At 42.0% G+C, this 16,368-nt stretch overlaps 1 protein-coding gene and 1 non-coding gene across 4 annotated transcripts in view; one reads left to right on the plus strand and one right to left on the minus strand.

Moving 5' to 3' along the window:
* Positions 1-16,368, minus strand: part of LOC144506445 (X-linked retinitis pigmentosa GTPase regulator-like) — a 111,196-nt gene that overhangs the window by 61,960 nt on the left and 32,868 nt on the right. For 2 of the 3 annotated variants that reach the window (XM_078232571.1, XM_078232570.1), the window contains exons 4-7: positions 11,896-11,958; positions 8,232-8,390; positions 4,044-4,193; positions 816-974 (exon numbers count right to left, since the gene is read on the minus strand). In XM_078232571.1, coding sequence (XP_078088697.1) covers positions 816-974; positions 4,044-4,193; positions 8,232-8,390; positions 11,896-11,958 — 531 coding nt within the window. The remainder of the gene's footprint in view (positions 1-815; positions 975-4,043; positions 4,194-8,231; positions 8,391-11,895; positions 11,959-16,368) is intronic. The other variant, XM_078232573.1, reaches the window with a different exon arrangement.
* On the plus strand, positions 6,642-6,714 carry trnav-cac (transfer RNA valine (anticodon CAC)). The gene has a single exon. It is a non-coding gene; the product is annotated as a tRNA-Val (tRNA).

The following is a 16,368-nucleotide window of genomic DNA, read 5'->3' on the forward strand; positions in this document are numbered from 1 at the left end:
GTTATTTTTTCAACTCTGATACCCATTTATTGCTATACCAAAATTTTAAGTGGTTTATTGAAAAATAAGGCATGCAAGTAGAAGAAAATTCAGATCATTGGAATCATAGAATTCTACAATGCAGAAGGAGGCCATTCGGTCCATTGAATCTGCACCACCGAATCTCACCCAGGCCCTAACCCCATGCATTTACCCTAGCCTGACACTAAGGGGCATTTAGCATGGCCAATCCACCTAACCCGTATATCTTTGGACTGAGAGGGGAAGCCGGAGCACCCGGAGGAAACCCATACAGACACAGGGAGAATGTGCAAACTCCACACAGCCAATGACCCAAGCCCGGAATCAAACTCGCGTCTCTGGCGCACTGAGAGGCAGCAGTGCTAACCACTGCGGTGCCATACTGCCCACTAACAGCTCGCCATTGGGGAATTGAACTGTGGTCTCCCCCGTGATAGGCAGAGATAATAATCAGTACACTAACGAGGAAATGCAGGATGCAGGAAGTAACAGGATAAACACAATTCATAACTTCAATCCAGTGAACTCAATGCGAAGAGCCAATTTTCATCAATTCCAATACTTTGACAAATACACAAAAATGGAAGATTTAAAAGTACATCCGCTTTTCCAAATGTCTCATAAGGTTTCTCTACTTTTTCCCCTTTCGTCGCAGTTTTAGACACATGTAGGTTAATTTTAAGCCTAAGTATAGAGAAGCAACTTCTATACCAGTGTAATTTAATTTGATATATATCTCAGTGTTGAAATTTCACATCAATCTTTGAAATCTATTTGACAAACCGCAAACGCACCGGTAAGGACAATGGTATGATCTCCCCCACAGGAAACTTGGGTGACTTTTCCTGAAATACCAGCAACAGGCTGAGGGATCCGGTGATTTATCGGTTGATCAAGTGGTAATCCCAGCTTTCCATTGTCAGACTCTCCAAAGGTGTAAAGCTGTCCATCATCTGTGGGAATCAGATAAAGTGTATTGTAGTAATTCAGTTACAGATGCCCCTGCTATGTTCACTTGTGAGGCTGCAATCATTTGGGCAGCTGATTCAAAATTTATAAAATTTATGGGAAATCGAACAAATGCTTTATAACTGCATAAAACAGTACTGCAGTAACATTTCTGCAACAAGATCAATTCTATAACTCCAATTTTAAAAAAGGTTTGCTGCAAAAATGTTACCCATTTAGAAAAATACTTTTGGTTTGCAATACTCCCTACTTGCCTGGATGGGTGCAGCTCCAACGACACTCAAGAAGCTTGAGACCATCCAGGACAAAGCAGCCCGCTTGATTGGCACATCCACAAACATCCACTCCTTCCACCACCGACGCCCAATAGCAGCAGTGTGCACTATCTACAAGATGCACTGCAGCAATTCACCAAAGATCTTTAGACTGCACCTTCCAAACCCATGACTACTTATATCTAGAAGGATAAGAGCAGCAGATACATGGGAACACCACCAGCTGCAAGTTCCCCTCCAAGCCACTCATCATCTTGTCTTGGAAATATACTGCCTTTCCTTCGCAGTCGCTGGGTCAAAATCCTGGAATTCCCTCCCTAACAGCATTGTGAGTCAACCCACAGCACCTGGACTGCAGCGATTCAAGAAGGCAGCTCACCACCACCTTCTCAAGGGCAACTAGTGATGGGCAATAAATGCTGGCCAGCCAGTGATGCCCATGACCCACGAATGAATAAAAAAAACCTAGAAACCTATTGTTTCCAGAACTATTGGTGAAAGGAAAACTAAACTTACTCCGAAATTTTAAGTGTGAGTGTGTGTGCGTGTGGCTGAAATAACTATTCAATGGACTAATCATCAATGCTTCCCCCACATAGTCCTGGTCTTTCGTCTGCAAATTAACTTGGATATGAGTACTGGAAATTTCCAGCTGTTGCAGACAAATTTTGTGCATCTGACAGAGCTAGTTTTGTAGCTTTTTGTTCACCTTTTCCCTGTTGAAGTGCAATCCAAACTCTACCGTGATAAACAGGCAGATAATTGATAAAAGAATTGTACAAAATGAGACCAGAAAAATCAAATCAGCATTTTATGCAGTTTAAGCCACTAACTAAACTTCTGAAGTAACTGGGTTGTTTGGTTTGATAATTCTTTGGTGTGGCTAACCAGACTGCTGTTCATCCCAGGGTCAACAGGGATGTTTCGAGATATTTTGATACTGCCTTTGAACTGTAGGCAACAAAGCCAATAAGTCTAGCTCAGAGCATAACAAACAACACTCATTCAGTTTGGCAGCTACTGGGCCCTCGACCATGGGGAAAATCTATGTGGGCAGTACAATTTCAGCTCGACTACAAATCTACTACAGAACACAAGGGGCAGAAATCATGTCATTTATAACTGCAGTATTAATTGAGCTAGCAAGGAAGATCAGGGCTTTGAGGAGGAAGAAGGATAACACAATTGAAGTATTTTAAGCAACAATTGCAAATATTTTATGATGCAAATCATGAAAATGAGAGGATCTACAGAGGAAAGAATAAATCCAACTTAATAAGTTTTTAAAAAGTGATGGTTAAACAATATTAAAAGTGTAAGTTTGAGGCTTACATCTTTCAGTATTCACAAGCTATATTAATATTTTTGACTCTCATCATTGATGCGATAGTTTCGTTCAGCAAATGTGTTGTGTTACTGTGATTTAAGCTTTGGTCACAGTATGACATGAAAATCACTGGCAAAAGCCAGGCATCCTGCAAGCAATGCAACACAAATTCTACTGGTATTGAAAGAATCTGATGCTGAGATTATGAATCTTGTGAAATGAGACACATTTTCTCCCAACAGCTAGGAATTCCTTCTTGCCCCGTCTGAAATATATTCTCCACCTCGCTTTAGGAAATGCATCTTTCACTGCCAGAGAATGGACAGGGAATCGATTCTCAAATCTCTGTTGACACCACGAGAGAGCTGACCTTACCTGTGGTTATCCATGCCTTCATTGGGAAAAGTTATCTACTCAGTGACTCATTGATGGCCCAAACTGAGATTACCGCTATGCTTTGAAATTTCAGCAAGATCACATCTGAGCTGTTTTTTCTCCTTACTGATTACCAGGCTATCTAGAGAAAGGCACTTTCAGTTGCATTTCATTCTGCACTGCTCTAAGTTCACTTTGTTGAGATAACAATAGAATCAATTTGTATATTATAGCAAAATGCAAGCAGCGAATTTGACTGTTTTTCAGATAACTGCATGCATTCAATAGATAGAAACAGCAATACTGCATAAGTTATGAGGGCAGATTGTATAGTGTAGGCTTGTGTCCCCTGGAATATAGAAGATTAAGGGGTGGTTTAACCAGGGCATTTAAGATCATTAAAGGATTTGATAGGGTAGATGGGATATATACTTCCTCTGGTGGGGGAGTCCAGAACAAGGCTTAAATTAAAGACCTCAAATTACAACTCGACTGTTCAGGAGTGATATTATTTACACAAAGGATTGTGGAAATCTCAAACTCATTCCCCCAAAAGGCTATTGTGGCGTGGTCACTTGAAAATTTCAAAACAGTTTGATAATTTTTGGTAAGGATATTAAAGTTTAATTATTAGTGTCGCAAGTAGGCTTACATTAACACTGCAATGAAGTTACTGTGAAAATCCCCTGGTCACCACACTCCAGTGCCTGTTTGGGTAAACTGAGGGAGAATTTAGCATGGCCAATGCGCCTAACCAGCATGTCTTTTGGATTGTGGGAGGAAACTGGAGCACCCGGAATAAACCCACACAGATGTGCAGACTCCGCACAGACAGTGACCCAAGCCAGGAATCGAACCCGGGTCCCTGCCGCTGTGAGGCAGCAGTGCTAACCATTGTGCCACCGTGCCACTCCAGCTAGATGGATGAAGGGAGTTCAGATACAGATCAGCCATGGTCTAACTGAATAGTGAAACAGGCTTGAGGGGCTGAATGGCTTACTCTTAGGTTCTTGCATGGATCTGGCTAGTTTAACTAGATAATCCATTTAAAGCCATGAATTTGCAATTATTGATACCTGTTACAAAAGCAGAATGGTAGTATCCACAGGAAACCCAGCAGATTGGTTTTCCGACATCTACTTGAAGTGGCACAGTGGCATTCTTTTCAGTATCAAGGCCGATTTGTCCCTCAGAATTGTCACCCCACATAAAGAGATTCCCATCCTCTAAAAAAGATGTTCAATAAAACAAACAAGCAAATTAGAAATAAAGAGGTAAGTATAGCTAGTGGAAGTTATTTCTCAACTTTAAATAGTGTTCAGAACAAAAAAAGCACACTTTTTATAGTAACACATTAAATATAATTCCACACTTGTTCTGTATTCAGGAAGGAACAACAATAACTAAGGAAACAATTATTGCAGTAAACAGATTACTTTACAGTGAAGGTGAGATCATTTAGGCTTTTCAGTAACTGGAATTTCCGGTCAAATGTTTAAACATAAGCAGACAGCAATAGTGTTGATCACTTGTTTGGGATTGTGATAGAGGGGATTACCTGCTTTTAAAATGCAAAAAAGCAACAAAAGGGAGGAGCTGATTATGGTATTGTGTTCAATTGCTCTCAGCATCTCACTGAGGAAGGACACAGTGAGCTTTGAAGAAAGTTGATCAATAATACACTAGGATGGTACCTGGGTGAAGGGATGGAGCTATGCAACTAGATAAACTTGAGTTTTATCCTCTGGAGTTGAGGAAGTTGACCTGAGGTGTTTAAAATGGTGAAGCAAATTGACCAGATAGGAAACAACTCATCGAACTAGAAATGGGATTCAGAACAAGGCAACCTTTTAAAATTTGAACTAAACTTGTGAAAAGCAACTCTCGAGAACTGGAAATGGATGACTCAAAGACCAAAGGTGCAAAATCGATTGAAATGTTTGGTGGTGGGCCGGACTCTCTGACCTTGATCGCAGCTGAAATTCTCCCATCCCGCTGCAGTGAACGAAAATGTGGCTGAGCACCAAATTCTCCGTCCTTGCTGGCAGCAGCAGCAGGACATGAACAGCCAGAGAGTTCTGGCCAGGGTGTTAAATAGTTGGGTATCCAAGAGATGCAGAGAAAGGCCAATAAATTGCCTAACAGCATGTCCCAGAGGGCCACGAATGCCAAATACTTTGGTCTCATTCCCGTGGTACAGATCTAAATCCCCAAATTGTGTGGGATGTGTAGCTAACCTGGACTATTTTATTTCATGAATTTAATTTTAAACATGGAATTCATGTGTGCTCTATTCTTTCGCAACCTCTTGGGACTTTTATTTAATATTTAAACAAATTCTAGAGTCAAAGCCACAAGAATGACAGCAAACTTTATTTTAAAAGGTAACACAACTTTTTAAATAAACATTACTGTTAGTAGGAATCATCTCCAATAGCAATTAAAATCTTCTAAAGCGATTAGTAGTAAACATATTCTATGGAGCTACAACTCTCAAAACATCTCTGAACCAGTGTCCGGGAAACCTGTCTCTGAGGACCAGTCATGGGTCTGTCATAATGTGGTCTTAATAACCATTATCTGTAATGTCAAAATCCTCCAGATTCAGCTGTGAAGAACATTTGATATTTCAAAAGACAGAAGGTCTCTTTTCACAGATCGTTTAACACTGTGTTCACACCCAACAGATTTAGCATGGTGCAAAGCCAAAATCACTTTGCACTGACAATAAACTTGATCTGCAATCCAGGCAACAAGGTCCAAGCTGACTTTGAAGAGAAGCAGATCCACCTCCACAGAATGTCACTCCATTTCGTTCTAGTATCACGACCCAATGACATATGTGCTTCACATCAATACTATAACTAAACTGTGATTGCACGCTTCAACATGCATTACTATGGCCCATCTAAATAAATTATCAGATTATGCTGGGACCTGTTTTCATTAAAGTTGATTTAAGACTGCCAAGTTTACTTCAATAAAGATCTTTCAGCCAGCAATGAAAGAGGAGACTTTTTTCTCATCAGTCCAAAATGAATTCAAACCCAGGTTTCCAAGGTGAAATGACTGCAGTGATTCATTTCACCAAACATCCTTTTCAGAGGGTTTTATAATTAAATGAATAAACTGTCATAGAACCTCAACAGTGCCGAAGGAGGCCATTTGGCCCATCGAGTCTGCACCCACTCTCTGACAGAGTGTCTCACCCAGGCCCTCTCCCTATCCCCACACATTTACCATGGCTAATCCATCGAATCTACACATTTTGGGACACTAAGGGGGAATTTACCATGGCCAATCCACCTAACCAGTACATTTTTAGACTTCTTTGGACCGTGGGAGGAAACCGGAGCACCCGGAGGAAACCCACGCTGATACAGGAAGAATGTGCAGACTCCACACAGACAGTCACCCAAAACCGGAATTGAACACAGGTCCCAGGTGCTGTGAGGCAGTCTTCATACGCAGATAGTAAGCTCAGTTTCACAATTTTCAAATAATTGTTGAAACTGGGAAAATTGTGTCTTTTTAATTAAAACACCAGGAACTAAATAAGAAGAACGCAGCAATATGAACATACAATTATTTGGAAACAAATGGTTATGACTAATTGGTTTTGTTTGGATTAGAGAAAAGTTGTAAGCAGGATTAGTGCTGGGTCCATATAGAATATTTCTGTAGTGTAGTGGTTATCACGTTCGCCTCACACGCGAAAGGTCCCCGGTTCGAAACCGGGCAAAAACATTCACTAAAATTACCTAAAAGAGGCCATATAGAATATTTGAACATGGACACATGGAGCAGAATACTAAAATTTGTTGATTACACTGAAATAGGAAGTGAGCTAATGTATTTTTAAAAAAGAATTGAAGAATGGGAATAAAGGCTCAGTGGAAAGATGCTGAAACAGTTGATGGAGCAAAGAGGTTGCTGGGTGAAAATACATACTTCCCTAAAAACATGAACAATTGCATTTTTTAAAATTAAGACAAAACACACAGAGTAAAGAAATTATGCTTATGTTGTATGTGCCATGGATTAGACCACAGTTGGAGTACAGTGTACAATTCTGCCACTTCTCACCAACCCATTAAAGAAAGAGAATTAAAACCAGAGAGTACACACAGCATAAAATCACAGAGGTGATGCCAGGGATGAGGAATTACAATTATGACAGGAGAAATCTGTGATTGTGGGACCAGCAGGGAAGCCCAGAGATTCAATAAAGATGTTTTGTTTTAATCACATAGGTTTTCGATAGGGTGAAAAAGAAACTAATTTTCACCTACTTCACTCCTCAGTGACAAGTAACCATCGATTTAAAATAGTCACAAGGAGATTGAGGAGAGGGGTTTGCATTAAGATTGCTGGAACATGAATTGCTTTGCCACAAGGAGTGGATAAAGCAGAGACAATTACATTTGTTAAGGGGAGGAAGCCATGAGGCTGTGGACCAAAGCAAGACAGGGACAGTAATTTTGAAAATCTAAACAGAATATCCTGGAAGAAGCTTCAGCCAGGTCTGGCAGCATCTGTGGTGAGAGAAAGTTTCAGGTCAATTCCATAGAACTTAATGTAGTTTAGTCTAGATCCAGCACAGATATGATGGGTCAATTTACATACTTGGGTTCCGTGAGGTACACGATTCTGTGAATTGTCCTGGAATAGCACAGTATTGGGCGGCACGGTGACACAGTGTTTAGCACGGCTGCCTCACAGTGCCAGGGACCTGGGTTTGATTCCGGCCTCGGGTCACTGTTTGTGTGGAGTTTGCATGTTCTCCCCGTGTCCACGTGGGTTTCCTCCGGGTGCTCCGGTTTCCTCCCACACTCCAAAGATGTGCAGGTTAGGTTGATTAGCCATGATAAATTGCCTCTCAGTGTCAGGGGGGCTAGGAGGGTAAATATGTGGGGTTATGGGGATAGGACCTGGGTGGGATTGTTGTCGGTGCAGGTTCGATGAGCCAAATGGCTTCCTTCTCCACTGCAGATTCTATAATTCTATAGTATTCTTTCTTTGAGGGCAAGAAAAAAAGATGCACATTGTATTGAGATTCATTTCAGATTTGTAAATTATAACATGGAACCTATTGTAGCAGAACATTTTCAGACATGATTAAGGATCAAAAAGTAAAAGGCATAATGAAAGGGAATATTTCGAAGACACACAGGTAAACACCACAACCATAAAATCTGTCCTGCCTAGAATCTAGGTAGTCAATAATTCACAATGAGCCTCAATACTGTTTAAAAATTCCTCACCAGTTAAAGCTGCTGAAATGTTTGATCCAGCTGCCAGATGTTTGATTTTTTGCTTATGTGTGAAGAACTCCACGCGTTGAAATGTTGTTTTTTCTTCAGTATCTCCCAGGCCTAACTGTCCTTCACTGTTGTCACCAGAGGCATAAAGGTTTCCTTGTTCTGTGTAACAGATAGATTGGTCATTTCTTCATGATCCTTATAATTTCATCATTATTTATGACCTTTATTTGAGGTTTTTAAGATAAACAGTGTGTTTTAGGATAAACAGTAGTGGCTGAAAAATGGGAAGCAAAGATCCAACCCACAAAAGGGGTGGAACTGAAGAAGCAAAAAACAAAACAATGTTTTAAAAAAAACAACTGGACTTCTATTCACTTATCCAAATATTGTAAAGTCATCTTTAAAAAGCAAAAAGTTGTTCCACCCAATCTTTTCTTAAAATTGAAATGCACTACATAAAATTAACATTTTAGCCAGGCCCAGACAAGACTGTCAACTCTAAGTTAGGCTCCATGTGCTGCACAATATAAAACAAATTGAGGGAGATAGTTCAATCACAAAGACACTGGTTGATGCCCTACCAGAAAGTCATGCAAGTTCCTGATTTTTAAAAAAGACAAGGCCAGCTGAAGCGCTAAGAATTTACTTTTATGCTGGTCAATCTCCCATAGCATTGCAGTCAAGGCCATGTCTATTCTGCAGTTCAAAGCAGACCCAAGTGAACCGGGGTAGACAGGTGTAATTCAGTCTCCATTATAAAAGCAGCTGGTTGCAATTACAGGGTGACATGTATAAACAGGTAGCTTCAATTATAAGTGAGGACAGAGGAATTTAAACAGAGTAATATTGACAGTAAATGCATGTAGACACAGGATTTCAACACATTGCACAGGCAAAACGTACTAGAAATGTGGGCATAGGAACTTCATAAGGGGAGAAAGGCAGGAGGTGGGGGGTATAGTAGCGGTTCGTCAAATTCCCCGGGTGATCTACCTGCCGCCATCTGCAATTTTTCCACAATTTTACATGGAGTGTGTGAAGCCTAGGGTTATCATTGCCCCATTTAAGGCTTTTGCGTAGGCTGCTTCTTGTGTGAGACTAATTCAAGGGGAAGCCCAACAGGTCACCCTGCTCGGGGCTTGGGCAGGGAAGGGGACCACCACACTCAAAGGCCTCCTTTCCACATTGGGCGTCCTCTCCCACCAACCCAAGTACCCCCACCTCTTTCCCCATGGATGTTCTCTTTCCCTTTGACCTTTCCATCAAGAACACACCACCAACCACCACCACCACCCCCCCCCCCCCCCATGTGACCCCCTGCATTTAGCTGGTCGTGGACTCCAGGGCATAAAAACAGGGGATTGGCTACTGCTGCCACTGACATCACTAAAATCAGTCTGATTGGCCAGCAATTCTGAGATGGGACTTCTGCTTGAGTGAGTGGTTATCCCCAACCAATTAACGCTCCTCACAGTTAATTGGCTGTGGGGTTGTTGTGATCATCCAGGGATGCATTCCCTGGTTCCTCACCAATGGGTAGCACGGTGGCACAGTGGTTAACACTGCTGCCTCAGAGCGTCAGGGACCCAGGTTCGATTCCCAGCTTGGGTGACTGTCTGTGCGAAGTGTGCACGTTCTCCCCGTGTTTGCGTGGATTTCTTCCAAGTGCACCGGTTTCTTCCCACAGTCCGAAAGACGTGCTGGTTAGGTGCACTGGCCATGCTAAATTATCCATCAGTGTACCTCGAATAGGCACAGGAGTGTGGCAACTAGGGGATTTTCACAGCAACTCCCTTGCAGTGTTAATGTAAGTTCACTTGTGACACAAATCAAAAAAAAACTCTTCAAGTGGCAGCCCTACTCCAAGTAAATGCTCATTAATATCCTTGTGCTATCTTTATCAAAGAACAAAGTGGTGGAAGATCTGTGAACAGAGGTTAAAAATCAGCTCCACACAGTACATGCAGTGTCCATATTGTGGCATTACAGCCTACCAAAAGCATATTCCATTATGAAAGTGGCAGGATCAGACAGAGTCAGCATGAATTTATGAAGGGGAAATCATGCTTGACAAATCTGTTGGAATTCTTTGAAGATGTAACTAGTAGGAGTTGACAAGGGGGAGCCAGTCGATGTGGTATATTTGGACTTTCAGAAGGCGATTGACAAAGTCCCGCACAAGAAATTATCGTGCAAGATTAAAACGCATGGGATTGGGGGAAGTGTATTGAGATGGATAGAAAACTGGTTGGCAGAGAGGAGACAAAGAGTAGGAATTAATAGGTGTTTTTCAAATTGGCAGGCAGTAACTAGTGGGGTGCCACAGGGATCGATGCTGGCACCCCAGCTATTCACAATATATATTAATGATTTGGATGAGGGAACAAAATGTAGCATCTCAAAGTTTGAAGATGATACCAAGTTGGGTGGGAGGGTGAACTGTGATGAGGATGCAGAGATCCTTCAGAATGATCTGGACAGGTTGGGTGAGTGGGCTAATCTATGGCAGATGCAGTATAATTTGGGTAAGTATGAGGTTATTCACTCTGGAAGCAAAAACAAGGAGGCAGATTACTACCTGAGTGGCTGTAAATTGGGAGAGGGGAGTGTGCAGCAGGACCTGGGTGTCCTTGTGCACCAGTCACTAAAAGTAAGCATGCAGGTGCAGCAGGCGGTAAAGAAGGCAAATGACATGTTGGCCTTCGTTGTGAGAAGTTTCGAAAGCAGGAATAGGGATGTGTTGTTGCAATTATACAGGGCCTTGGTGAGGCCACACCTAGAGTATTGTGTGCAGTTTTGGTCTCCTTTTCTGAGGAGGATGTTCTTGCTCTCGAGGGAGTGCAGCAAAAGTTTACCAGGCTGATTGCGGGGATGGCGGGACTGATGTATGAGGAAAGATTGATTAGGTTAGGATGTTTTCGCAAGAGTTTAGATGAATGAAGGGGGATCTCAAAGAGACTTATAAAATTCTAACAGGACTAGACAAGGTAGATACAGGAAGGATATTCCCAATGGTGGGAGCGTCCAGAACCAGGGGTCACAGTCTGAGGATTCAGGGTAGACCATTTAGGACGGAGGTGAAGAGACATTTCTTCACCTAAAGAGTGGTGAGCCTGTGGAACTCATTACCAAAGAAGTAGTTGATGCCAAAACATTGAATTTATTCAAGAGGCAGCTGGTATAGCACTTGGGGCAGATGGGATCAAAGGTTATGGGGAAAAAGCCAGATTAGGCTATTGAGTTGGATGATCAGCCATGATCGTAATGAATGGCGGAGCAGGCTCAAATGGCCATCCCCTGCTCCTACCTTCTATGTTTCTATGTAAATGTTAAGAAGTTATAATGGCAAAGCATGAGCAAAAATAAATCAAATAATGTACATTTGATATACACGCAAATTTGATCAATTTAAATATTATATAACATGGGGAGCAAAGCTGGCTAGAAAATATAGTGCTTCTTTTCAGTATGGGCTGAAGAAACTTGGAGGTACAAAACTGAGGTGCTGGAGCCCCACTGTTCTTGGGAGGTTCCAATTACATATGACAAGTTAACTTAGGCAGTTATATATTTTATCATTGTAATCTAAACCAAGTCTTTACAATTCTAAACAGCTATATTCAATAATATACTTGAAAACCCAGCATCACCTAGCCCATCATACCTGTGCAAACTAATGTATGGTTTCTCCCACAGGCAGCAAGTTTCACTTTCTCCGATTTCAGTGCTGAAACAGAACACAGATTTATTACAAAATCCTGTTCTAATCTTCAAACTGCAATCAATATATTGTTCAAAAATAATTTTACTCCAATGGGGCAGTTAACTTTCTTTTCATGAAACTTTGCTTTGACACAAACACATTACAATTTTGCAAATGAGAAATAAAAAGCACAAGTTATTATTGCTCCATTTTAATAGCACAACTATCATACTTCTTGTATAGGCACGATGCAAGAGATTCATGATATTATTTACAAGGAAATACAGCATCTTAGCAAATCATTTTTAAAAAATTATTTCACAGGGTGTAGGTGTCACTGGCCAGGCCAGCGTTTTTACTGCCCATCCCCAATTGCCCTTGACAAGGTGGTGATGATCCACCCTTTTGGACCAGCTATCGTTCATGTGGTGTAAGTACATCACAGCGCCGGTGGGGAGGGAGTTCCAGGATTTTGGCCCAGCAACAGTGAAGGAATAACAATATGGTTCCAGGTTAGGATCCTGTGTGGGTTGGAGGGGAACTTGCAGGTAGTGGAGTTCCCACGCATCCACTGCCCTTGTCCTTCTAGGTGGTCGAGGGTTTTGAAGATACTGTTTAAGCTAAGTTGCTGCAGTGCATCTTATAGCTGGTACGTACTGCTGCCACTGTGCATCAGTGGTGGAGGGAGTGGAGTTTGAAAGTGGTGGATGGGGTGCCAATCAAGCAGACTGCTTTGCCTTGAATGGTGTCGAGCTTCTTTGGTGTTGTTGGAGCTGCAGTCATCCAGGCAAATACAGAGTATTCCATCACACTCCTGACTTGTGCCTTGTAGCTGGTAGACAAGCTTTGGGGAGTCAGGAGGTGAATTACTCATTGCAGAATTTTGAACCTTTGACCTGCTCTTGCAGTCACAGTAATTAAATGGCTAGTCCAGTCCAGTTTCTGGTCAGTGGCAATCCCCAGGATGCTGTTAATGGGGAATTTAAAAATGGCAATGCCATTGCATGTCAAGGGGAGAGGTTTAATTCTCTCTTGTTAGGCACTTGTGTGGCACAAATGTTACATGCCACTTATCAGCCCAAGCCTGAATGTTTTCCAGGTCTTACTTCATATGGGCATCGATTCCTTCAGTATCTGAGGAGGCGTGAATGCGACTGAAAATTGTGCAGTCATCAGCGAACGAAGGAAGATCATTGATGAAGCTGCTTAAGACAGTTGGGCCTAGGCTACTACCCTGAGGAACTGCTGCAGTGATGTCCTGGGACTGAGCTGATTGATCTCCAACAACCACAACCATCTCCCTTTGTATGACACCAACCAGCAGAGAGTTTGCCCAATGATTCCCAGTTTTGCTAGGGCTCCTTGATGCCACACTCAGTCGAACGTTGCCTTGATGTCAAGGGCAGTCACTCGCACCTCACAAGAGGAGTGGCCCAGGTAGATCCAAACTGAGTTCCATGAGCTGGTTATTGCTGAGTAAGTGCTGCTTGATAGCACTGTCAATGACTCCTTGCATCACTTTTCTAATGATCCAGCGTAGACGCATGGGTCAAGTAGATGGCATTGGTGTAGCTGTACTGGAACATCTTGGCTAAGGATGCAGCTAGTTCTGGAGCACATGTATTTAATAGTATTACTGGAATATTGTCAGGACCCATAGCCTTTGCAGTATCCAGTGCCTTCAGCCATTCCTGATATCACGTAGAATGAACTGAATTGGGTAAGACTGACATTTGTGTCACTGGCAACATTAAGAGGAGACTGAGATAGTTTGTGGATAAAGTACTTCTGGCTCAAGACTGTTGCAAATGCTTCATTTGACAACTTTTGCACTGATGTGTTGGGCTCCCCCATCATTGAGGATGGGGATATTTGTGGAGCCTCTTCCTCCAGTGAGTTGTTTAATTGTCCACCACCATTCACACTGGATTTGCCAAGACTGCAGACCTTAGATCTGACCCAATGGCTATGGAATCACTTAATTCTGTCCATCACATGCTACTTTCATTATCTGGCATGCAGGCAGTCCTGTGTTGTAGCTTCACAAGGTTCATACTTCATTTTTAGGTATGCCTGGTGTTTCTCTTGGCATGTCCCCTGCACATTTCATTGAACGAGGGCCGATGCTCCAGTTTGATGGTAATGATAGAGTGGGGGATATGCCGGTCCATGAGGTTACAGATTGTGTTTGTATAGAGCACTGCTGCTGATAGCCCACAGCAACTCAGACGCCCAGTTTTGAATACTAGATTTGTTTGAAATCTATTCCATTTAGCACATTGATAGTACACTATGCAAATCCAAATGCTGAACATTCAGTTTGAATTAGAGAAGAGTCATATGGAATTATTTTTCTCTCTCCCCAGATGCTACCAGACCGAAGGTTATCCAGCATTTTCTGCTTTAATTTCAGATTTCCAGCATCCGCAGTATTTTGCTTTTATTTAATTGTTTTATTGTTTATTTCTGTTGCACGGTAGCACAGTGGTTAGCACTGCTGCTTCACAGCTCCAGGGACCTGGGTTCGATTCCCAGCTTGGGTCACTGTCTGTGTGGAGTTTGCACATTCTCCCCGTGTCTGCGTGGGTTTCCTCCGGATGCTCCGGTTTCCTCCCACAGTCCAAAGATGTGCGGGTTAGGTTGATTGGCCATGCAAAAAAAATTGCCCCTTAGTGTCCTGAGATGTGTAGGTTAGAGGGATTAGTGGGTAAATGTGTAGGGATATGGGGGTAGGGCCTGGGTGGGATTGTGGTCGGTGCAGACTCGATGGGCCGAATGGCCTGTTTCTGCACTGTAGGGTTTCTATGATTTCTATGACTATAATTCCATATTTGTCTCTACAAGATATGCTGTGGTCTCAACTGTCCTCATTCCATAGTTCTTCCTCTGCTACTATTACACTTTTCTCATCCACCACTTAGTCTCTTACGCCATCATGTGGCAGCTCCTAATGATACCACAGCTTTTCATCACTCAGATGTTTTTTGACATATCCTTCAAGTTGCTATCTTTATTCTTGCAAAAAAAACTGTCAACCCATCCATTGTTTCCTCTTTCTCTCCAATTATATTATTAAATACTTTCTAGAAGTTGAGGGTTACAATACCAGAGGACTTTCCAAAACTAAACCTAATTGTCGTGTCCTTAAAAAGTAGAAGGCAATCTATCCTTTCGGAAACTGTGCTGTCTGCCATATAATAGATTATTCATATCAATTCCATTATTTTGCCTGAAACCAACGTAAGATTCGCATTTTTATTGCTTTTCCTTTTCTAAAAAAGAGTCACCACATTATTATTCAAAAACTCCTTTCTAATGATTGCTATCATTTACAAATGTTGTTTCCACTTAACACCCTCTTTATAATAGCATTTGTCCCTAGCCATTTACTGGCTTTGAGTGCTTTAAGCCATCCATGACATTCATACAAATGATATAATTGTCATTAATTTCCATTCTAGATCTGTGTTGGATGGCAAGCAAATCATACCTCCACTAACGAATACTTCTAGGAAGTAAACATTCAGTATATGCTGCCTATTCATTTTAGTTATTCTTCAATTCAAACTCCTTTTGCACCATTAATAGGTCTCAATTACCTTCTGATACATCTCACCTTTTTTATAATGCTTGAGGAACATCATACTGTCACCGTAAACTGCTTTCCCTCGCAACCAACTCCATCCCTTTCCCTGGCAACTGCATTCCCTGGCAATTGCTTGGGGTTGAACTAGGCCATTCACAAGCTTGGTAACACAGTTGCCCTGGAGATGAGCTTCTGACCATGTACCTGCGTCATCACCAAGACAACCTACTTCCGCCAGGCCCAACATTGCTGCTGCCTTAGCTTTTCTGCTGCTGAAACTCTCATCCAAACATTGTTACCTCTGGACTGAAGTATTACAATGCTCTCCTAGCCAGCCCCTCCTCTTTCACCCACTTTAAATTTGAGTTCATCTAGACCTGTGCTGCCCATATTGTAACTCGAATCAAGTCTTGATCACGCATCACCCACATACCCACTGACCTAAACTCTGTACCAGTGCAGCAACTCTTCAGTTTTAAAATTCCATTCTTGTTTTCAGATTTCTCAGAGACTTCAGCCCTCCCTATCCCTGCAACACTCTGAGAAATCTGCGCTCCTCCAATTCTGGCCACTTGTGCATCCCCAATTTCAATTTCTCCACCATTGGAGGCCATGCCTTCAGCTATCTAGGCCCCAACTGGGGAACACCCTTCTTAAACTTTTCCACTTCTCAATCTCTCTCTCTGACTTTAAAATGATCACTTTGATCAAGCTTTTGGTTTTCTGTTCTACGTTCATGCAGCTTGGTGTCGAAGTTTCATTCACATTCTTTTGCAGCACAATGGGACATTTTACTAAATTTAAATGAATGCAAATTCTTCTTATGTTTGCCATCCACAGTCATGCTA

Source organism: Mustelus asterias, chromosome 17 (assembly GCF_964213995.1).
Source record: "Mustelus asterias chromosome 17, sMusAst1.hap1.1, whole genome shotgun sequence".
NCBI classification, from domain to species: Eukaryota; Metazoa; Chordata; class Chondrichthyes; order Carcharhiniformes; family Triakidae; genus Mustelus; species Mustelus asterias.